The sequence below is a fragment of the Pan paniscus genome, chromosome 6 (genome assembly GCF_029289425.2).
Source record: "Pan paniscus chromosome 6, NHGRI_mPanPan1-v2.0_pri, whole genome shotgun sequence".
NCBI classification, from domain to species: Eukaryota; Metazoa; Chordata; class Mammalia; order Primates; family Hominidae; genus Pan; species Pan paniscus.
The window spans coordinates 149130259-149154230 of NC_073255.2; the positions used below are offsets into that span (position 1 = coordinate 149130259).

Here is a 23972-nt window from a genome sequence, read left to right on the forward strand (position 1 = left end):
TTGAGTGAGATCAGGCAGGAAATATTACCCCTGTTTAACAGGAAATGCAAGGTCAAGGACAGTAAGAAACATGCACACAACCGTGGTTATATACTGTGTTAAATAGAAAGGGAAGCAATTCAAACTCCTAAATTTCCAACCCCAATCACCATTCTCTTTCTAATTGCACCAGGATACTTTATCACATTTGATCTTTCTTTCTGAGCAAATGGGCCTTTTTTTTTTTTTTTTTTTTTTTTTTTGAGACAGAGTGTCAGTCTGTCACCCAGGCTGGAGTACGGTGGCACAATCTTGGCTCACTGCAACCCCACCTCCCAGATTCAAGCAATTCTCATGCCTCAGCCTCCCGAGGAGTAGCTGGGATCACAGGTGCATGCCACCACACCCAGCTAATTTTTATATTTTTAGTAGAGACAGGGTTTAACCATGTTGGCCAGGCTGATCTCAAACTCCTGACCTCAAGTGATCCACCTGCCTTGGCCTCCCAAAGTGCTGGGATTACAGGTGTGAGCCACTGTGTCCAGCCAAATGTGACATTTTCTAAATTGACATTTGTTAGAATTAATGAAAATGGCTGAACAGGACATAAATATGTATGTAAATAAATAATAATATTGTTTTCATTGTAAATAATTTTTTAAAGAAAATCTGATTTCCTATTATCTTAGTTCAGTAGTAGATAGGAATTTCTTATTCCTTTGGGCCTAAGCTTCTTGTATTTTCTTTTAAAACTGTACCTGACCTTGAGTTTATACAGGAAAATACTTCTTCAGGCTGGTAATCCTATACTGAGTCATGCCATGCTGATAGCTTTCTTTTTCCTTTTTCGTCTAAAAGATGGGTATTTTGCAATCTCCCATGCCCACCTATTGAATTTTTTAAAGTCCTTCTCTTCCTACCTAAGCTAAATTCTCTTGTACCTTTAATATGAATAGGAATTTAGCTTTTCTAGTTTCTTGTGTGTTTAACTCTTGCATTTACATTTTATTTTGTATGTCTACCTTTTTTCATTGTGCTGATATATTCCATGTGAATGTTTAAATTCGTCTCTTTTTTTATCTCCTAGTTTATTTTTTTTGGATGTTCTGTCCTGTTTTGAAGACACTCTTAAAAAGCTATCTCAGTGAGACTCAAAAGTAGAAGAAAAATACTATATTTCTATCCTGTATAGCAAGCAGATGGCTGTTGCCTTTATCATTGCAGTTTCAGAAATGGTGGGAGGTACTGATATCTTTCAAGAAGGTGAAATACTAGTCAGATCAACTCTCATGGATTTGGGGGTGTATATCATCATCCAGTTAAGAAATGTATCTCTGTTTTTTATGTTTCACTATCTTATTTTAGTCATTGACATGGATGGCTTTTCCTTGTTTATTTAAGATTCTAGTGTCACAAGGTTAACTTTCTATCATCTCTCATAAAATGCTGAGAAAGGTGGATTTTATTGATTGTTTTTAAAGAAACTGTATTTTGCCATTAATAGTTTTTGTTTTAGTACAGTTATCCCTGCCTTATACATGCAGAGCTGTGTGTTTAAGTATATTAAGTATTATTTAGTATATTATTTGAGTATATTGCTAACATAAATTCAAATGCTCTAGTGATCAGACTCTGGCAAACAGATCAGTCATTCCCAATGCTGTTCAGTGACCCTTTTGACACTTAAAAGAGAATTTTGGGGGTGGGGAAAAGTAGCTTTTTATTTGACCCCTGGTGTGAGGGCTTCCAAAATATTTAACTCAGTTATAGGCAGATTCCATTCTGAAAGTTGTTGAAGCTATACATCATTATCTGTACAAATAATTTATTCATGTTTCCATTTTACTTTATTAACCAAACTTTTAATCCTTAAGTTAGTGGAAATTTACTGAACTTTTTGTACTTTTAATTTCCTCATATTGAAAGTTACATCAGATAGAATAAAGGATGTGATAGAAAAAAATAACTTCACCATAATACTGAATGGGATTAAAATGAAAATACCATCTTACTGTCAGAAAAGATAAGAAATGGCAGACAGAACAAGAGGAGTTGGTGTTATGTCTTTAGCCAGCCTCACTTTGAAACAATTTGAAAACTCTTTCAGTAACTTAGACAGTGTTCACTTATTCACATCATGTAACTAGTAATTAAAATTATCCAATACTTTCAAATTTATTTAGAATAAAAATTCAGACTTTTTACCAAGATCTCAAAGGATCTGGCACATGCCTCTCTGAGCCACTCTCCCACGTCTCTCACCCACTTTCTCCTGTGCTCACTGTACTCCAGCTACACTGGCTATGTCTGTGTTCCTCAAACACACCAAGCTGTTTCCAGCTTTAAGGACTTCGCACTTGCTGTTTGCTCTGCTTGGAATGCTCTTCTCTAGAATCTCATGAGCTGGGCACAGTGGCTCATGCCTGTAATCCCAGCACTTTGGGAGGCTGAGGCGAGAGAATCCCTTGAACTCAGGAGACCAGGCTCGGTAACAAAGCAAGACTCCATTCCTTAAAAATAATAATAATAATAATAAGCTCATGGCTTTTTTTGAAGGGGAAGGGAAGAGTTTTTGGAGAAGATGAGCCTCTGGAATGGTACTACAGGCAAATGAATGCTTTGGAAGTGCTTTGGGAAGCTAAAGACATGTAGAGTAATTCATATAGCTGAAATGATTTAGGAAAAATTGCCTTCTGTGGAGGATTAACTTTAGCTATCAGCTACAGTGTTTTGGAAAGTAGATACTCAAAAGTTATACTGATTGTTTAATTTGTTGGAAATTCCTTTCTCGGGGGTAGGAAAGATTTAAACCTATTCTGCATTTGAGGTTATGACCAAATAGAAGTCATAGACTACAGTGCCCAATGTGATACTAAACTTTTAATGAGGCATTAGGAAGTTTTTACTGAATAAAATTTGTTTTAACTGATTGAAGTATCCAAGTCAACTGTTTTCACCAAAAAACAAACCAAAAGACCTTCTTTCCTTTATATTTTAAATGTATTTACTCTGATGGAATATAGGGACTAGATAGCAAAGAAGCATCTCTGGTCCCTCTTTTTAATTACCGATGACTGATATACCACTCTCCATGCCTTGATGTCAGTTCCTCAAAGGAATGCTGGTCCAGTGTCTCCAGTGCTTATACTAACAGACTCTGAGTGCTCACACTCTTCAAGAGAAGAGGCTCATCAGCATTCCGTATGTATTAGGGAGCTCTGCCATTTAACCTGCAGTCTGGGTTCTGGTATTATAAATAAGTCACTTCAAAAGAAAGCTAGTACTTTGTGATACCTTTGTATCAACAGGACAGACCTTTTTCTGCATCTGATTAATGAGAATTTTAATTTTTATTACTTTCAAGTTTCCATTTTCTTGACCATGTACTATTTATTTTCTATCCTGAACTTTAATTAATGGCTGAAAACTTTAATCCTAAATTCTAAACTGTTTTAGAACTGCTGGCTCTTTAAGGTTTTCTCTCTTCTGAGATTTCTGAATGTTCTTTTTTTTTTTTTTTTTTGAAATGGAGTCTCACTCTGTCACCTAGGCTGGAATGCAATGGCGCGATTTCAGCTCCCTGCAGCCTCCGCCTTCCAAATTCAAGTGATTCTCCTGCCTCAGCCTCCTGAGTAGCTGGGGTTACAGGCATGTACCACCATGCCCAGCTGATTTTTATATTTTTAGTTTAGATGGGGTTTCACTATGTTGGCCAGGCTGGTCTTGAACTCCTGACCTCAGGTGATTGGCCCACCTCGGCCTCCCAAAGTGTTGGGATTATAGGTGTGAGCCACCGCCCCCAGCTGATGTTCATGTTTTTATCCCTTTTCTAGAGAGGCTCTTTTATAATCCCAGCATGTCAGCAAAAAGGGAATGCACTTTAGATCTTTACTGGTCCCTAAACATATTTGGGGAGCACAATGACCAAGGGGTGGTACTGTAGGTCTCCTCATCTACCTTCTTTTCCAGCCACCTTTCTATCAGGTTGTTTCCAGACCTGACCTATCCTGTCTTTTAAAAGAAAAGGCCTCCATTTTCATAAATTTTAAGTATTTTAAATATTTAAATTTTTAATATTTAAATCTTTTAACACCAAATACATGCCTATAACTTTATTTTGATTGTTCTAAGGAAAGTGCATTGCAGAACTTGTTTGGCAAACTGCAGGTTAGGTTCTCTCAGGCCTGTCCTTACATCCAGCTCTTACACCCCAGAACACTAATACACACTCAGATACCGTCCAGAAGAAAAACTCAGGAATAATTATATTATTTCTCAACATTTTTTACTCCATCCCCAGCAGTAGCCAACATCTACTTTGCAGTGCAGGATTTGGCTCCTTCTCCCAGCAGCTTATGACCTTTGCTGTGTGTGCTAAAGAATGGTCCCCAGAAGCAAGCTGGGGTTCGTGCCTGTTCACCATCAAAGGGCTTTCGTTCATGTCTCTTTGCCCTATTCCTAGTCTTTCTCCTGAGAACTTGGAGGAAGCCCATGGGGGGAGTTGGACCCCTTGTGTCTAGGACTCTCAGGGATTTTGCCTTTAAGAATTATTTAAAATACAAACTTTTGTCTTCCTACTTGCCTTTTCCTCCCATGCTCTGTGTTCGTGTCTCTCTTCAGAGAGGCTAACCACCTTTTAGAATTCAGTTTGTCTAGTTGCCTTGTGACTTCAGCTCTTTGGACTCAAAATAAGTTATGAATTTATTTCTTTTGTTTGTTTGTTTTTGAGACAGTCTCACTCTGTCGCCAGGCTGGAGTGCAGTGGTGTGATCTCGGCTCACTGCAGCCTCCGCCTCCTGGTTTCAAGGGATTCTCCCTCCTCAGCCTACTGACTGCCTGGGATTATAGGCGTGCACCAGCACGCCTGGCTAATTTTTTTGTATTTTAAATAGACGGGGTTTCACCATGTTGGCCAGGCTGGTTTCCAACTCCTGACCTCAAGTGATCCACCCGCCTCAACCTCCCAATTGAATTTTTTTGATTATTCAGCTTTTTCTCATTGATAGGATGTTCTCTTGTATCTATCTCCTAAGCAGAAATTGAACTCCTCCTCCCCCTGCTTGATTTTAATTAGTATCTTAGTGGTTAAGTGCTACTTTTGGCTAAGGTAGATGCTTTTTTTTCCATTTTATAGAGTTCTAAAAGATAAATACATACATACATATGTATTTAGTATGTATACATATGTCCAAATACATATATATGTATTTGTCTACTAAATGAGGTATAGCTTCAAGAGACTATTGACCCTGTCAACTAGTTGTCATAAATTCTAAAACCTGTTACTATGGCTTGGGTTTAATCTTGGTGTTGACTTACCTATCAATTATTGTATCAATAAATTGCTATATTTGGTCATCTTCATATCCATTTTGCCAGAAGTTTGTCTTTGGAGTATATGCAAGCAAATTATGTCACTCACTGCCAGATGTTCTTTGGATAGTTTTCTGATACCCACCCAATAAGGTCTTGGCGTCTGCTAACACTTTACTTAAAATTTAATCTGTTAAAAATTGTGACCATGGCTGGGTGTGGTGGCTCACTCCTGTAATCCCAGCACTTTGGGAGGCGAGGCGGGCGGATCACTTGAGGCCAGGAGTTTAAGACCAGCCTGACCAACATAGCGAAACCCCTTCTCTACTAAAAAAAAATTAAAAATTAGCCAGGCGTCATGGCACATACCTGTAATCGCAGATACTTGGGAGGCTGAAGCACAAGAACCACTTGAGCCCAGGAGGTGGAGGTTGCAGTGAGTTGAGATCATACACTGCACTCTAGCCTAGACAACAGAGCAAGATTGTGTCTTAAAAAAAAATTGAAAAAATTATGATCATGATATATATGAGATACAACTTTGGAAGCAAATAATTGGTGTTAGGAGGGCAGATGAGGATTAGTGGACTCTGGTCTAGTGTGTGGCTATTCTCTTCAGTCATTTTTGAGTAACAATTAAATGACTTTTCATGCAAGTTCTAGTCTGTGCTTAGGATGTAGAAGAGGAAAGATGTTTTCCCTCACTCACCTCTAGTTTCATGGCTGAGACCTTTCAAACAAAAGACAGATTAACAGAGGAAAAGCATACAAATGTATTTAGTATGTTTTACTTGACTCAAGAGCCTTCATAAGGAAATGAAGACCCAAAGAAATGGACACCTGTGCATTTTTCTGCTAAATTTGATGAAGAAATGGATAGTTGTGGGGAAGCATGATTAGACAAGGGGGATATGATCTGGTAAAAAACTGGAGAGGACTTAGCAAAATCTATTTGTTCAGATTCTTCTGTTTATCTTTGTGTCTTCAGAGATAAGGATGTTCCTTTCCCCCAGGTATAAGAGAGGGTACCTTTTGAATGAAGGCTTTACGATCTACTTTAGGGGGAAAGGGGAAGGAGGAGGTAAAAGTGAGCTTCCTGCTTCTGCTCTTCCAAGGTGCCATATTTTGGGGTGGCATGTTCTGAACCCCATCGCTGACTATGCAGTTTTTACAAGAGTCAACCCAAATGTCTCCTCCTGATGATCTCCTGAAGCCTGTGCCTCTGTATCCACGTGAGAGTCTATAAAAGCAACATTCCAGATACTGACTGGAAGAAAGAGAGATTCAAGATTATAACCAACCAATACTTACAAAAACTGTGTTCAGGGAAGATTGTTTGAGGAAGACTGGAGACTGATTGTTTAAGACTATATAGAAAAATTTCATAATTTCCCTATATAGTCTTAAACAGTCAGTCAGGAGACAAGAAGTATCTGTACTGCATCATGACAATCCATACCCCACCCCTCTGTACTGTTTTCACTGAGTTTGAGGGTGTGCTTTGGGATGAGGGTTAGCTTTTTTTAAGGCTTGATATTGGAAACAGCCCTATGTTGTTTTTTCTATTAATCCTAAGTATATTGTCCATGATACATATACTTATTATATATCCACAATGACTCTGACACCAGTTACCTAGACAGGCCAAACTTCACAAGTTAAGGGCACAGCCCTCCACAGACTATCCTCACTTCAAACACCAGCCACAAATTGGGGGTTCCTCAGGATACTTTTGCTTCTCACCATCTGGCTACAAATTCAAGAGTTCCCACTACTCTCTCAGGTTCAGTAATTTGCTATAATGACTCACAGAACTCAGAAAAGCACTATACTTGTGATTACAGTGCAGTCATAGCAATAGGATACAAATCAGAACAAGTCAAACAGAGAGATGCATAGGATGAGATCTGGGAGATTCCCAAATACAAAGCTGCCATCGTTCCTAAGGATGCATTGTTCTCCTGGCACATCAGTATGTAACCATACCCAGAGTAATCCCAACCAAGAAAGTTTACTGGAGCTTTGGTGTCCAGAGTTTTTATTGTGGCTTCATTGAGTAGGTATAATTGATTAAGTCATTGGTCACATGGTTGAGCTTGATCTCCAGGTCCCCTCCCTTCCCAGGAGATGAGGCTGATCTTATGTGGCTCAGAGCCCCAACCCACTAATCACATTGTTGGTCTTTTCTGGCATGGCCAGTTCCCATCCTGAGTCATGTCATTTATATAAACTATCAGGTGTGGCCAAAGGGCCCACCATGAATAACACAGACCCTCCAGTCACTCAGGAAATTCTCAGGGTTAATAAGTTACCTCCTAGGAACAGACAACAAGGGCCATCCAAATTCTCCACACAAACCCTTTACCTGGTGTGTTTCCCTTGTCTGCCAAAGCTGAGAGCCACATTTAGAGCCTACCTTTAGGTTAGGTTTGAGAGAGAGAGAGAGAGAGTGTGTGTGTGTGTGTGTGTATTTTATTTTTTATTTGCAATGTTGGTGCCACCCTACTTTTTTCTTTATTCTTTTACTCCCATTTCTATGCTACATTGTTCTGTAGCAGCTTGAAACATTTATTAGAACAAAGTGGAGGTATAAGTGAAATAATCCCAGATACCTCAGAGTTAATCCATGGTTCTTAAAATAAAAAGCAGGAGAAATAGGAAATTCTGCTGCCTTTCTGTGGAGCCTTTGGGCCACTGCTATAATTTTCATGAGGAGATTTGTTGTGTTCTATATTGGAGGAGTGCCACTGGACTCCTAGGCTGAGAATGCCTAGCTGGTTCTGCCATGCTGCTGCCTTTAAGCTGGTTTGGGAAGGAACCTGAGGAATGTGCCTTTTTCTCTCATAGCCATTCATATATCCATTTAGCCAAGAAACTCTATTGTAAATCTATTACTTGTCAGTATCCATAAAATGTTTTTGATAGCCATAGCTAATAACATCCATCTTGGTTTTACTTTCGTGTGTTAATCCAGGTTATTTCCATTGGATTTGTCACTTTAAGCATCAGTTTTTTACTTTCCTGTGTATAAATTCTTACCTAAATAAACATTTTTTAAATTGCTGTTTCATAAATTGACTGGTTTTTATAATTTTCAACCTAACTCACATTTTCATTTTCTACCTATGTGTCAATCCCCTATGACTATGTTGAGTGCCATCTGCTATATCTGCTGTTTTATTAATGTTTTCTCTGCTTTTAGCTTATGAATAAAGATGAAAGACTAGGCATTGACCCCTTTGCTGTCACACTTGACATTTTACACTAATTAGAAAAACATATATAGCTTATTATTATGACTCTGCCTAACACATAAGTTGATCTTATATTCTTACAACTATGGTTTTATCTAAGCGTATTTGTAATGAAAATCTTAACTGATTTTTATCAGCTTCTTTGAGAGGCTCAAATGTATAATGTCTGAGCCATGCTCTTCATCTCCCTATTCCTAGTATATAGCCAAGAATAAACTTAAATGAATAAAACCTGATATATAGCCCAGCATGAATTTTTTTTTAGAAAACATAAATCCACAAAGTAGATGGGCACATCTTCGATTTGCACATCTTTGTGGTGCTTTTTATGGAGTGTCTCCTAATTTTTTTTATTCATAAGTGACTTCAAACATATGCCACAGCTAATTCTATCTGATGCTAAGCTTTATGAAGGAAAGAAAGAGTAAGGGAAAGAAAAAAAAAGAGGGAGAAAAGGAGGAAGGGAAGAAGGAGAGGAGAGAAGAAAATAGAAAAGAAAAAATACTTTTCTTCATTGCGCAAGTAGCTTCTACTCAGTTTTTTCCCTGATCAGCAATTGTCAGTATGTTTACCACAGGAGAAGGATGCACAGAATTTAAAACTGTTTTGTTTTCTCACATCCTATCAAGGTAACAGCAATAGGAATAAAGGTGCTAGGGCATAGTGATATATGACTGTCTTCTACCTAGACTCCTATTAACCACTCGAGGTCTTGAAGAAATAGAAGCCATGGGAAACACAGCAACTCCATTCAACAGTTATTGTGCACCCTGTCTATAATGCCCAGGGGAGATTACAAAGATGAATAAAACATTTCTGCCTTCAGTGGGCTTATTATCTGGTAGACTACATTTTGAGTTGATTACATAGAGATAATAACATTAGCAACGTTTTCCTGTCAGTCATTCATATACTTTGGAAGACTATTAGTTTGGAAAAAAAAATTTTTTCTACGCATCAGAGCTTGAGTCCTAGGCAGATGAATTATTTTATAATTTAAGATTTAGACGTAGAATACCTCACAACCAAATGAAATGTGTGAACCTAGGGTGGTCTTGAGTAGAGGTTAGGGAGCAACATTAAAAGACATTCTTGGGGTAATTGAAGAAATCTAAGTATTATCTGGACACTACAAGCTATTTTAAATTTACTGTTGATTTTCTTACTTGTGATGATAATGGTTTTGTGGTTATACATAGGGGAATGTCCTTACTCTTAGGAGAGGCATGCTGAAGTATTTAGGAGTAAAGTATCATCGTATCTGCAACTTATTTTCAAATAGTACAGCCAAAACAAAGTATATAATATACAAATGTACGTGTGCATGTGAAGAGAGAGAAAGAAACAGGCAAAATGTTCACAGTTACCGAAGGTAAATATTGAGTATAGGAATGTTAATTGTACTGTTGATTTAACTTTTCTGTGTTGGTGAAATTTTTCATAATAAAAAGTTTTAAAAAATAGAAGAGTAGCAAAGTTTAGGGATAGCTACCTGTCTTATTTAGCTTCCTGGTTTACTAATTCATTTAGAATGTCGTCACATAGCTATGTCAGCAAAGGCAATTTCAACAAATAAAGGAGAGCTTTCTTCTCCTTATTGAATTGATTACAATACAATAATGAAAACTGTTCCAGACATAATAGTTACATATTTAAAATATTTTTTTCATATTTTATGTATAAGTGAAAAATGGTCAAAAGTATATGTTATATCTTTGTTGTTATTTTAAGAAATTTACAAGGCAAAAGTACTTTGTAGACTAAACTTTATTAGAGTGGAAAGGAGGAAAACCTTGATCTCATATTTCAATTCTTAATATTTTTTTAAAAAATGAAACAAAAGTAATTGTGTTCTATACCAATGTACTTCATTTTCCTTAGCTGTTGGGCTTTATAATTATCACTAATTTGTTTCCTTATTATGAGTTGCATCTTCTGTTTTGCTCAAAACGTCATGTTAGTAACAAACTGTATTTGTGCCCTTAAAAAGTATGTTTTTAAATTTTTTTTTTTTCAGACTGGGCCTCGCTGTCTTGCCCAGGCTGGAGTGCAGTGGTGTGATCACAGCTCACTGCAGCCTCAAGCTTCTGGGCTCAAGCGATCGTCCCACCTCAGTCAGCCTCCTGGATAGCTGGACTACAGGCACGCACCACCATGCCTGGCCAATTGTTTTATTTTTAGTAATGATGGGGTCTCCCTATGTTGCCCAGGCCGTGTTTATAGTATTAAAAGTAAAAATGATTTTTTAAAAGTAAAAACCTATCCCCAAATCCCTAGTCCTATAGCAAGTAAAATTCTATGTATCTCTGTATATATTTTGTAAAAATTGTCTGTTGTAAGTTTAAAAGAAAACTTCAGGATTTTTAAAAATCATAATCAACAGTAAATTTCTTGGAATAGTTTACATATGTAGTAGACCATTCTCTTTGTTTAAACAAATTATCAACTTACTGTAACTGTGGGAAGCTCTTCATTTTACTTTATAAATGAAATATAAACTACATAATAAGTGCCAACCATATGTCAGTAAGGTATAATCAAGTGTGTTATAAACCCCTTTCCTTTGAGAAAGCCATTTTGATTTTCAGTAGAGCACATAGATTTGTAGTGTGTATGTTGTTGCACCTCGGGTATAAATGTAGTCATCATGTATTTATTGAGAATCTACTATAAGAAATTGTGTGCATATGGCATAGAGGAACTCATTTTCTGTGAGTAGAGATGGTTGGGACTCAGTTTTCCTGAAAACCAAGCAATATAGATGCCAACTGAATGCTATAAAACTGTGGTAAAAAAGGAAGTATCACTTCTAATACAAAAACAGTCTGGGAAAGTCACTTTAATGATTTGTAGAATGTTTCACAGGCAGTTTAGAGATCATCTGAAACTGAGTCCTAGAGAAGTGGTATGCCCAAGGCCACATTAAGAGCTACTTTGTCACAAAAACAGGACAAGAATACAGAACTCCTAAGTGTCAGGCCATTATTCTTTCCACTCACCACAAAGATACAGCATTTGAACTAACCCTTGCATAAGCAAAGATGGGCAAAAGAGGGAACGATTACTCCAGGCCATTGAGTGGCTTCAGAAATCATAGTAGGTAGTTCAGAACTGCTATTGAGAATAATACACAACTAAATAGTGGCATATGTTCTTGCTATTCCCTATAACATAGGATCGTATGAGGAAGAAATGTGAGAGAAGACTTTTAAAAACCTAGGTTAGAGGCCAGGCGCAGAGGCTCCCACCTATAAAGCCCAGCCCTTTGGGAGACTGAGGGAGGAGGATCACTTGACCGCAGGAGTTCAAGGCCAGCCTGGGCAAGATGGAGAAACCCTGTCTCTACAAAAAAATACAGAAAATTAACCGGGCATAGTTGTATGCCCCTGTAGTCCCAGCTACTTGGGACGCTGAGGTGGGAAGATCGCTTGAGCCCACGAAGTCGAGGCTGCAGTGATCCGTGATCATGCCACTGCACTCCAGCCTGGCTGACAGAGTGAGACTCTGTCTCAAAAAACAAAAACAAAACAACCTAGGTTGGTATCAAGTACAGAGTATTGTGAATGCCATGCTAAATACTGTGGATTTTATTCAGTAGAAAACAAGGATCCATTAAGGTGTTACTTAAGATTTTATTGATTACCAGTTTTAGTTTTATTTCCAGATAGTGTAATTACGTATTTGCAGACTAATTTTTTAAAGGTTCATTTACAGTCAAATTTTGTCTTCCATCCCTCTGGGCATGCATCAGATAAACATACTTTTAAAATATATGTACGGGGAAAGTCTTTCCTATAAATCCATACATCTGGTATCTGGTAAGCTCAGTAGATCCAAATTGTAGAGAACTCAGTAATAAGAAACAAACCCTACCAGATGAAAATAACTCCCCCGACGCTCATCTGAGGAAGATATTGGAAGCTACTTTTTCTTAGGTAGCAAACATATTTGAGTTAATTTTATTCTTAGAATTTGATGATCTGTTTTTCCTTAGCTGAGTTTTGGGAGTCCCTAAGTCCCTATAGTTTTGTTCTAGGTTAAAAGGAAGAACGGAAGGTCTAAACAGAGGATGGCTAATGTAGAGGAGGTGTAGATGGGGGAGCCAGTTGGTGGGTGTAGAAGTAGACCCACTAACAGGGATGAAAAGCTTCAGTGAATAAAGGGAGATAAACATAGATGGCCATAAAAGAGAGAGAATAAAATTAAACCAAAAGAGCACAACAGTTTAGAGTCATTTGCAAAGTGATCCTGAAAGTAAAATACTTTTGCATTACAGTACAGTATGGTAGTAATTGTTCACAGCAAAAACCCTGTATCATATAGAACAGGTTAAATTATGTCTTGAATTTGGAATACAGAAAAACATGAGAATTGTCTTAGAAACCGTCTTGTGCAAAACTTAACCAACTTCAAATAGCAAATTAAAATGTCTGTGACCTAGAAAGTCTTAGAATTCCTCTTTTTCTAATTAAACTAGAAATAAGGAATAATTATATTTGCATATGTTATCCGTGCTGTTATTTTAGTGTGTTCTAAGCCCCAAATGCTGAGTGGCTCATTTGTATTGAATTCATCTCAATGAGGCTTCCATGTGGGTATTTTGTAAGAAAGATTTTAATGCTGCCCTACGTCTCCAGATCACTGTCCCCTGGCTTCTGAAGTTGTTTGTTCACTAAATAAGAAGGTCATTGTTCTAAGCTCTGTATCGACATGTGCTACAGTGGGTACCTTCTGAGAAAAAAGTAAAAGTGATATCATGAAAATAGCACCAAATTTGGCACCAAGTAGCTATGCAGCTTTAAACAAATCCCCTAACATCTCTTACAGGGAGTCAGTAGATAGTTTCATGAGATCCCTTTCAGCTGTCATGTCGTAAAAAGCCAGTTCGACACAATATTGATCAGAAAGAAAATCTTACTAGAGTAGAGAGGTTAGATGTAGTTAGTAGAAATAGAATACATTAATGGGGAACACTGGAAAAATTGTCTTTTAAGAAGTGTCTGTTCATATTCTTTGCCCACTTTTTGAAGGGTTTGTTGGCTTTTTTCATATATTTCTTGGCTGTATAAGTGTCCTCTTTTGAGAAGTGTCTGTTTATATCCTTTGCCCACTTTTTCATACACCTGTTTGTTTTTTTCTTGTGAATTTGTTTAAGTTCCTTGTAGATTCTGGATATTAGCCCTTTGTCAGATGGATAGATTGCAAAAATTTTCTCCCGTTCTGTAGGTTGCCTGTTCATTCTGATGATGGTTTCTTTTGCTTGCAGAAGCTCTCTAGTTTAATTAGATCCCATTTGTCAATTTTGGCTTTTGTTGCCATTGCTTTTGGTGTTTTAGTCATGAAGTCTTTGCCCTTGCCTATGTCCTGAATGGTATTGCCTAGGTTTTCTTCTAGGGTTTTTATGCTTTAGAGTGTTGATGGGAGTATAAATTAGTTCAACCATTGTGGAAGACAGTGTGGCAATTCCTCAAGGATCTCGAGCCAGAAATACCATTTGACTCAGCAGTCCCGTTACTGTGTATATACCCAAATGATTATAAATCATTCTACTATAAAGACACATGCACACATATGTTTACTGCAACACTATTCACAACAGCGAAGACTTGGAACCAACCCAAATGCCCATCAATGATAGACTGGATAAAGAAAATGTGGCACATACACACCATGGAATACTATGCAGCCATAAAAAAGGGCAAGTTCATGTCCTTAGCAAGGACATGGATGAAGCTGGAAACCATCATTCTCAGCAAACTAACACAGGAACAGAAAACCAAACACCACATGTTCTCACTCATAAGTAAGAGTTGAACAATGAGAACACATGGACACATGGAGGGAACATCATACACCGAGGCCTATCAGGGGTTGAGGGGCTAGGGAAGGGATAATATTAGGAGAAATACCTAATGTAGATGATGGGTTGATGGGTACAGCAAACCACCATGGCACATGTGGCACATGTCACTATGTAACAAACCTGCATGATCTGCACATGTATCCCAGAACTTAAAGTGTAATAAAAAATTAAAAAAGAGAAAACTGAGGATTAAAGAAGTTAAATATCAATTATATGTGAGAGCCGTATTTCAAATCCAGATCTGCTCCATGTTTCAGAGCCTGAGCTCTTAACTGTTGTACTGTGGCCAGAAATGGTTGCATGATAGAAACAGGAATCAAGTGGGATCTTGATTAGCAGATAAGATTTGTGAAAGTGAAAAAGAAAAAGGAAATAAAATGACCTCAGGAAAAATAACATATGGAACCACCTTGATTAGAGCAGGATATTATCAGAGCATATTTTAAATTATTTGAGTTGAGGTGCAACAAGTTAATTATGCATGAAAATATTAAGAAAAATTCTAGCAGCAAAAAGAGGATGAATGTGATAGAAAAGGGATTGAAATCAGGGAGAACCTTTAGGAGACTTTATTTATGGTAACCCACAATGACTAAAAACTGAACTCAGAGGGGTGACCTTGGGAATGGTAGAGAAAAGTTATATGGAAGATAGTTCAAGTGAAAAATTGATCAGAACTTGATTACAAATCAAACTGAGAATTAGGGAAAAGAGCAAGTCAAAGATCCCACCACAATTTTGGTTTTGGAAGAGGATAGGGATGGGAAAACACTGGAAAAGACAGGGTAGCAAAGGACGGTAAAACCTTGTTGATTTTAATTCCCACATAGCTGTTAAAGTGGAGTGTTCTGTAAGCATTTTATGGGACAGACTTGGAGTTTAATGCAAAAACAGGAATGGAGAAATTTGAAATGTTGGCAACTTTTATATACTCCCTTTATGCTTCCAGCCCAGTTTCCTCCCATCCAGACTTTGACATTTTTTATTAGCCAATTGTGCATTAAGATAATACCATAAATCTGTTTCTACTTTCCAGAGAGAAATCCTGGAACAACAGCAGCAAGAACGAAATGATACCAATTTTCATGGCGTTTGTATGTTTTGCAATGAAGAATTCCTTGGAAACAGGTTTGCCATTATGCATCTTTAAATGTTACTGTTTTTAATCTGAAAACTCATCAAAACATCCCTAACTGTTGGTTATATAAATTAAGTTCTATGTGTTGGCTCAGGACCCTTTCGTATATAAGCAATCCTTTTTAAAAATATGCCCAACGTCCAAGATGAACTGTAGTTGCTCTAAGCAGCAGAGGAGTATAAATTCTTAAAATGACAGAAGCAGATATATGTTTAATATTATAGGACTTTTAAAATTGGCTGACCTGCAAGACCATATGCAGCAAACTACTGCAGATGCACCTCTGTATACTAACTCTTTTCTTCTAAATCATTGGTAACTTTTCACTTTTGGTTATTAAAAATAAAGAGATAAAAAAGAAGTTGGGGCACTGGTGATTCTATCACCAACCCCAGCTGGTCCAAAACCAGCTGGTGCAGTACAATTCAATTGTGGCACTAATCACCTGGGATTAGCATAAGGTTTTACATATTTAAGGGCACAGGCTCAAACAAGACTGCCTTCACATTAGACACCAGCCATAAACTCATATGGTCCCAAGGCTACCCAAAGTTTTGACCACTGGTTATAAAGTCACAGGTTCCCACTGATAATTTCATGGGTTTGATAATTTGCTAGAATTACTTACAGAACTCAGGAAAGCACTGTACTTATGATTACAGTTTTACTGTAAAGGATACAGATTAGAAACAGCCAAATGAAGAGACAAATTGGGCAGGGTCTGAGAGGGTCCTGAATAAGGAGTTTCTGAATCCTCTTCCCAAGAAATTAGGACATGTCACCCTCCTAGCACATTAAGGAATTCACCAACCAGCAACCTACTCTGAGTTTTGGTGTCCCAAGTTTTTATTAGGACTTCATTATGTAGGTATGATTGATTAAATTATTGAACTCAATCAGCAGCCCCCTCCCCTCTCTGGAGGTCTGACTGGCTCAAAGTCCCAACCCTCTAATCATATGGTTGGTCTTTATGGTGAACATTCCCCATCTGGAAGCTATGTAGGGTCCTACCATGAGTCTCCTCATTCATATAATAAAGATACTCCTATCACTAGAAAAATTACTAGAAACTTTGTGCTAGGGACAAGAGACAAAGAGCAGACACATTTATTATTATGCATCAGTAATGTTTACAAATATACATTCACTTAAATACAAGTTATGAAGTTGTAACCTCTAGGAACTGAGGATGATTTCACTGATTCAGCATACAGAGGACAATCAGAAAAATATCATTCTCTGCTCACTTGAAAGAAAGCAGTCTTTAGTGAAAACATAGCCCAGCACAGTAACTGACATTGTTATGTGAAAAACCTTGGAAAGGAGAAGGTAGCCACTTATTGGAATTTATAAAACAGTTTAGTTGAGGCATTAATGTTCAAAACACCAGTGGTAAAGGTTTGATTCTCAGATCAGTTAGCATAGAGAAAAATCGGTGCCAAGGCCACTGATTGTACTTCTAACTTTGTCCTTCTATTTCAAAGGACTTTACGGGCATAACAATAAAGGCTAGTCTTAAAAGTTAACTTAAAAGTACCAGTGAAAACCCATGCCACCACCAGAAAATTTACCAAACATTACTACTGACAATGTTTTAACAAAATATTTCCGATTTTATGTTGAGGTAATTATTGACCTAGTGAGGAGGCATGTGATTATCATCAGAGATCTCTCATATTGGCATATGGGAAGCTACAAATGGTATTTTTGTTTTCTATAAAGTTCTAGTGATGAATGTGGATATTGATATGATTTGAAATATCCATATGACATTAAATTCTTACAATATTGGTATTTGAACATATTAAATATTGGTGTTTCTCTAGTTCCTAATATAATCCTCCTGTTCTTCTAGTCTAACTTATCTGCATTCTGTATTGAGTAGGGTCACATAGGAATTACATGACCTCCTCAGTAGTCTTGACTTATGCCATTGTTCTGTAGTAAATGCACATTTTTAAAAAATAACCAGTGAGAAAGATAAATAGTGTCTAGTTCTTATAAAACGTCCCCTTTCATTCATCAGTTCTTTTCATTTATGAAAAGCTCAGCGTGTAAGATTAAAGACACAACTTGATTCCACCTATGCACTATATTAACAGTGTTGCAGGCGTACATTTGTGTACGCCTTGGGACATAAATATAGAATATTTGTGTATGCATTGGGACATAAATATAGAAAGAAGGACATGGATAACAGACAAGGATAGAGTAATGAGTACTTTCTTGTTACCATACATCTACTTTTTCTCCTCTCCTCCATACCCTTCATTGTTTGTTTTAACCTGTTTGTGTCTTTGAATCGAAAGTATATCTTATAGACAGTATACAGTTGGATCATTTTTTATCCATTCTGCCAGTCTTCACCTTTTCATTGTAGTACTTAATTCGTGTTTAATGTCATTACTAATAAGATCACATTTACTTCTACTATTTTGCTATTTGTTTTCAATATGTTTTAGGTCTTCTCATTATTCTCCTCTATTGTTGCCTTCTTTTGTGTTGAATAGGTATTTTCTAGTGTATGATTTTTAGTTCCCTTGTTTCTTTCTTTTTTTTTTTTTTTTGAGATGGAGTCTCGCTCTGTCGCCCAGCCTGGAGTGCAGTGGCAGGATCTCGGCTCACTGCAAGTTCCGCCTCCCGAGTTCAAGCCATTCTTCTGCCTCAGCCTCCCGAGTAGCTGGGACTACAGGCACCCGCAACCACGCCCGACAAATTTTTTGTATTTTTAGTAGAGATGGGGTTTCATCGTGTTAGCCAGGACAGTCTCGAGCTCCTGACCTCGTGATCCCCCCGCCTCGGCCTCCCAAAGTGCTGGGATTACAGGAGTGAGCCACCGCGCCCGGCTTCCTTGTTTCTTATACCATAGATTTTGAACTCTTTTTCTTAGTGTTTGCCCTGGGGATTGCAATTAGCATTTCAGTTGAAAACAATCTGTTTCAGGTTAATAACAACTTAATTTCAATAATATGCAAAAACTTTGCTCCAATATAATTTGTTTCCTCCTCACTCCTTTGTGATATTGTTGTCATACAAATTATACCTTTATATATTATCAGCTCATGAACATGTTTTCTAATTACTGCGTTATGCAATTATCTTTCATATCAGATATGAGAAGAAAAGGGTCATAAAAATGTCATTATACTGTATTTTATATTTACTTATGTAATTACCTTTACCGGTGATCTTTATTTATTTATGTAGATTTGAGTTATTGTCTAGTGTCCCTTTCTTTTAACCTAAAGAACTTTCTTCAGTTTCTTCTTGGAGAGATCTGCTAGTAATGAATTCTTTCAGTTTCTGTTTATCTGGAAATGTCTTGATTTGTCCTTCATTTTTTTTCTTCCATCATTTTTTTGAGGAATAGTTTTACAGGATGTAGAATTCTTGACTGGCAGTCTTTTTCCTTCAGCACTTTGAATATGACATTCTACTGTCTTCTAGTTTCCATAATTTCTGGTGAGAAATCACTTACTAAGGACTGCCTGCCTGTATGTAAGGAGTTGACTTTTTTCTTGCATCTTTCAATAGACTCTCTTTATCTTTGCCTGTTGACAGTTTACGTGTTGGTAAGGATCTCTTATCTCTTGGTAAGAATCAATGAATTTGAAAATTGTTCAATTGAGATTTTCCAGTCTTCAGGACAGAAGAAAAAAAGAACAAAAAAAAATAAACAGCTACAGAGATCATCAATCAGATTCTTCCCCTGCCCCACCAGGATTTGTGTTCCTGTTTGTGTGTTTAGTGATTTTCTTGGATTAATTCTCTTGATTTGTCCTACTTGAAGTTTATTGGGTTTCTTAGATGTTTAAGTTAATGTGTTTCATCAAATTTGAAAAGTTTTCAGACATTATTTCTTTAAATGTTGTTTCTGCCCCCTTTCTCTCTGTCTCTGTGTTTCTCTATCTCTCTTTGCTTGCCTTTTGGAGCATATTATACATATGTTGGTAAACTTGATCTCTGTAGCTGTGTTTATTTTTTTGTTTTGTTTTTTTCTTCTAAGACTGGAAAATCCCATTTGACCAATCTTCAAATTCATTGATTTTTACTTCCAGCTTAAGTCTTTTGAGCCCCTCTAGTCAATTTCTTATTTCAGTTATTGTACTTTTCAAATCCAAAATTTCTATTGGTTGTCTTTTTAAAAAAAATACTTTCTGGCTACTCTTGGCCACTCTGCCTATGTAAAATACATAATAATTTATATCTTTTTATTGGTATTCTGTTTGGTAAGATATCATTTTCATAATTTCCTTTGATTCTTTAGACAGGGGTTTCTTTAGTTCTTTTGGGCATATTCATATTAGCTAACTTAAAGTCTTTATCTAGTGTGTCCAACATCTGGACTTTCTCAGGGGTGATTTCTGTTTCTGCTTTCTTCCCCCATGTATGTAGAGGAAAGTTTCTTATTTCTTTGTATGTCTTGTAATTTTTTTGTCAAAAACTCAACATTTAAGTAATATAATGTCACAACTCTGGAAATTGGATTCCTCCTCCACCCCACCAGGGTTTTTGTTACTTTTTGTGTGTTTAGTGATTTTCCTGGACTAATTCTCCAAAGTGTGTATTACTGCTACTGTGTGGCCACTGAAGTCTCTGCACAGTTAGCTTAGTGTTCAGCTAATGATCAGACAGAGATTTCGTTAAATTCCTTGAACCATTATATCTTCTGCCTTTTGCCAAGGGGCTTTGTATGTGGGTTGGAGCACACCTTCAACACTTCATCAGTTTACAGTTCTGGTTTAGCCTCCACTTCTTGCTTGTGTAAAGTTTCAGGGTTAATCAGAGGTGAGAGAGTAGGATCTTCACAGGTTTTTCTGGGGCTTACATAGACCAGCACATGTGTGTGGCCTTCTAGATCACCAGGAAAATGTTGACTTTTCAGAGTCCTCTGTAGACACCTCATTACCCAGATTTTCCTTTTAAATTTTTTGGCCTATTGTTTGCTGCAATTAGTATTGCCTCAGGCAGCTGTGATGTTACAAAATTGTCACTGATTGTTTCTGGCAAATGCCCTAGGGGTGAGAATTTTTTCAATGGGTGGACTGAATCATGTCAAATAAAGACAAACCCTGTGAATGCGCCTTTTCCCATCACCTGCCATACAGGCTGAATAGTAACAGTTCTTGTAACAGTTCTTTCAGAATGGCCCACTTGTATTCTGCCCCTTCCAGTGGCTGTGAGCCTGCTGTTGTCAAGGCTATTGTGGAGCTAAGGGGAGGAGAATGGAATGGGGCAAATTAAAACATCACAAAGCTCACCATTCTTACCACAGTTGAGCCATGTTTCTTAAATAAATGTTCCTTGGATTGTTGCATCCTTCCTGTTAATTCCAGAGTGCTTAAAAAGTTGATTTCGACCATTTTCACCAGTGCTACTGTTGCTTTAATAGAGGAGCAGATTTTCAGAGGTCCATGCCCCACTGTTCCAGAAGTGCTTCTCTCAAAGCTATTTCTGTAATTTAATCCTGTTTGCCCAAATCACATCTATAAGTTTAGTGAAAACTGATTACAAACAGTATTAAATCAGGACAAAAAATGAGATCAGAGAGCACTATGTAGGGAAATATTTGTTCCTAAAGTATAGGGAAAGAATATTTGAAAAGGAAAAGTACATGAAATAATATTTTAAGTAAAACTTCATTTCAGCCCAAAAGGTATTATGTATTTATAGTTATTACATGCTTTTAAGGACCATTGTGAATGTGAAAAAATATAATACCAGTGCTCCTTGATTTACAGTGGGGTTACATCTCAATAAAGTCATTGTACATTTAAAATATTGTAAGTCAAAAAAACATTTAATATACCTAACCTACCTTAGGCATGCTTTGAACACTTACATTAGCCTACAGGTAGGCAAAATTGCCTAACACAAACCGTATTTTATAATAAAGGTTTGAATATCTGATGTAATTTATTGCATATTGCACTGAAAGTAAAAAACAAAATAGTTGTATGGGTACTCAAAGTACAGTTAGGTCATTAATAATAAAATTAAGTTTATGAAAAAAGGAGTTGAAATAATAATTTAAATTGTTATGCATTTAATTTCCCAGAAATTAAAGCAAGTTGATATTAGGAATTAATTTAAAAATTAAAGAAGTAATTCAGCAATTTGAGGAATCATCTTGGCTGATCAAGAATTAAAGGACTTCAAAATCTGACATGAAGCAGATCACATAAGGTGCCATCTCTACTCCAAAGCCCCAAAGATTTTCTTGGCCCTTTACCAACCAGCAACTGTGGCTACAAGGGTGAAGCCTTTCCTCCCTTCTCACCTCAGACTAATAGGCTGAATCAAGCTAATTTTGAATTAGCTAGCAAACCACTTAGGTACTTGTATTAGTCAGGGTTCTCCAGAGAAACAGGACCAATAGTATATATAGATATATAAGCGGAGACTTACTATGGGAATTGGCTCACACAATTATGGAGGCCGAGAAGTGCCACAGTATGCCATCGGCAAGTTGGAGATTCAAGAAAGCCAGTGGTAAATTCAGTCTGAGTCTAAAGGCCTGAGAACCATGAACTTGAATACCTAGGGACAAGAGAAGATGAATTTCCCAGCTCAACTATCTGGGCCCCCATGGCTTGGATGATGCCTCCCCTCATTGGTATGGGCTATCTTCTTTACTCAGTCTGCTGATTCAAATACTAATCTCTTCCAGAAACATCCTCACAGACACACCTAGAAATACTATTTTTACCAGCTATCTGGGCATCCTTTAACCAGGTCAAGCTGACATGTAAAATAAACCACCATAATATTGGAGAGGACAGCCAGCCCCTTCTTGAGCCTGCTGCCAGTTCCATCTGTACCTGGCCCCCCTTTCAGAGCCTGGATATCAGGCTTGGAATCCTGGGTAGTCCTGGCTAAGGCTAGGCCACTCCTAGGGGAACCTCACCTGAAACCAGAAGACATCAAGGACCACCAGTTCAGAGCATGGGACCAAGTGCAGACTGTTAACCCCACCAACCCTCTTCCTAACACTGACTTTGCCTTCACTCGGTCTCCTTCCAGCTCTTAGATGTCAGTCATAGAACCCTTGGCAAACCTGGCTCAATTTTGGCCCACTGTGGTAGAACTGTCCTTGATCCAGAAGGCATTAGGGATGGTAGCAATTAAGTATGTGGCCAGGGTAGCCTCCCAACACTCATATCTGCTTTGAGACAGCTGCTTGTTAGCCCTCATTCCCTCACTTTCAATATCTGTATTCCTGTCTGGCAAGCCCCAAAAAAGTTCAGAGCAAGCCTAGGCTCACACATGGGCTTGTTCTCTGGGGCAACATTGCCTGAGATCATGGGGACCTTCCTAGTACACCTATATCTCCTGAGCCAGCTCTTGGTCCATTCCAAGGCTTGGGTGTCAGGCCTGAAAGCCCTGGGTAGACCTGACATGCTTGGTTACTGTTGGGGGAACACTTTGGAGTCAGGAAGGTCTGGCCTATAAGCCTGGAAACAAGTTCTAAGGACTGTCAGTCTGTTCCACCCACATCCCTCCCAGCAAGCTGCTGGCTGTGGCCAAAATCCTTGCTGAACCAATCCTCTTAGGTCCCAGAAGCCCCTGTGGCCTACCTGAACAGAGTCTTCAAGACTGGCCAAGCCTCCAAACTCATTTACCCCAGGAGCCAACCACTGGCCTCTCGTCTCGTAACTCAGACTCTAGTTGCCAGATTCTTGAGCCCCAGAGAGGTTGAGAGCTGGATTCGGCTCCCCTGAGTACATTCAGTGTGACTCTTAATGGCAAGACATTTTGATCCTAGATAGACTGAGAGTGAGGGAAACCTCCCAACCCACCCATACCCCTTGAGTCAGATACCATTTCTGACAGCACCCAGGCACAATCTAGGCTCTGGATCTTCATCCTGGAAGTTCTAGGCAGATGTTAACTATGGCTCGGCCACTCTAGGAGAACCTCCCTGAATCCAGAGGCACTGTACTTTACCCCAACATGGCTTCGGGGATAGGGGGATCTTTCTTACCCTCTGCCTGACACCGTTCCCCCACCCCAAAACACACACACACACCTACCACACTGCCTACAAGAGGCTCTCAGCTCCACTTTCACCTGAACTCTTCCACAGCCTGAGCCTCAGGTCTGGAACCCCTGGAAAGGTCTAGCTCTGTCTCGGCTGCCCCTGGGAAAACCTTTGTGGGCCCAAAAGGCACTGTGAACTACCCCAACAAGTAGTTTTAGTCAAAGTTATCAGTAATAGGCAGTGAGACAAATGAGCATACTAACCACAAGGTTAATAAATGTATCTCTTACATAGTAAAAAAAAAAAAAAAAAAAAGTCAACAAACATTTTTATAGAAATGTTTGCTTTATTTCACTTTCTCAAGGGGGAAAAAACACTGAAAACATTTTTTTTGGGGGGGGGACCAGGTAAGTGTCTAAATAATCTAGATAAAACCATATGATA

The 23972-nt window shown here is 38.0% G+C and overlaps 1 protein-coding gene across 3 annotated transcripts in view; it reads left to right on the plus strand.

The window, feature by feature from the left end:
* Positions 1–23972, plus strand: part of ZNF277 (zinc finger protein 277) — a 141101-nt gene that overhangs the window by 96110 nt on the left and 21019 nt on the right. For all 3 annotated transcript variants that reach the window (XM_003811229.5, XM_008963613.4, XM_063606352.1), the window contains exon 5: positions 15446–15537. In XM_003811229.5, coding sequence (XP_003811277.1) covers positions 15446–15537 — 92 coding nt within the window. The remainder of the gene's footprint in view (positions 1–15445; positions 15538–23972) is intronic.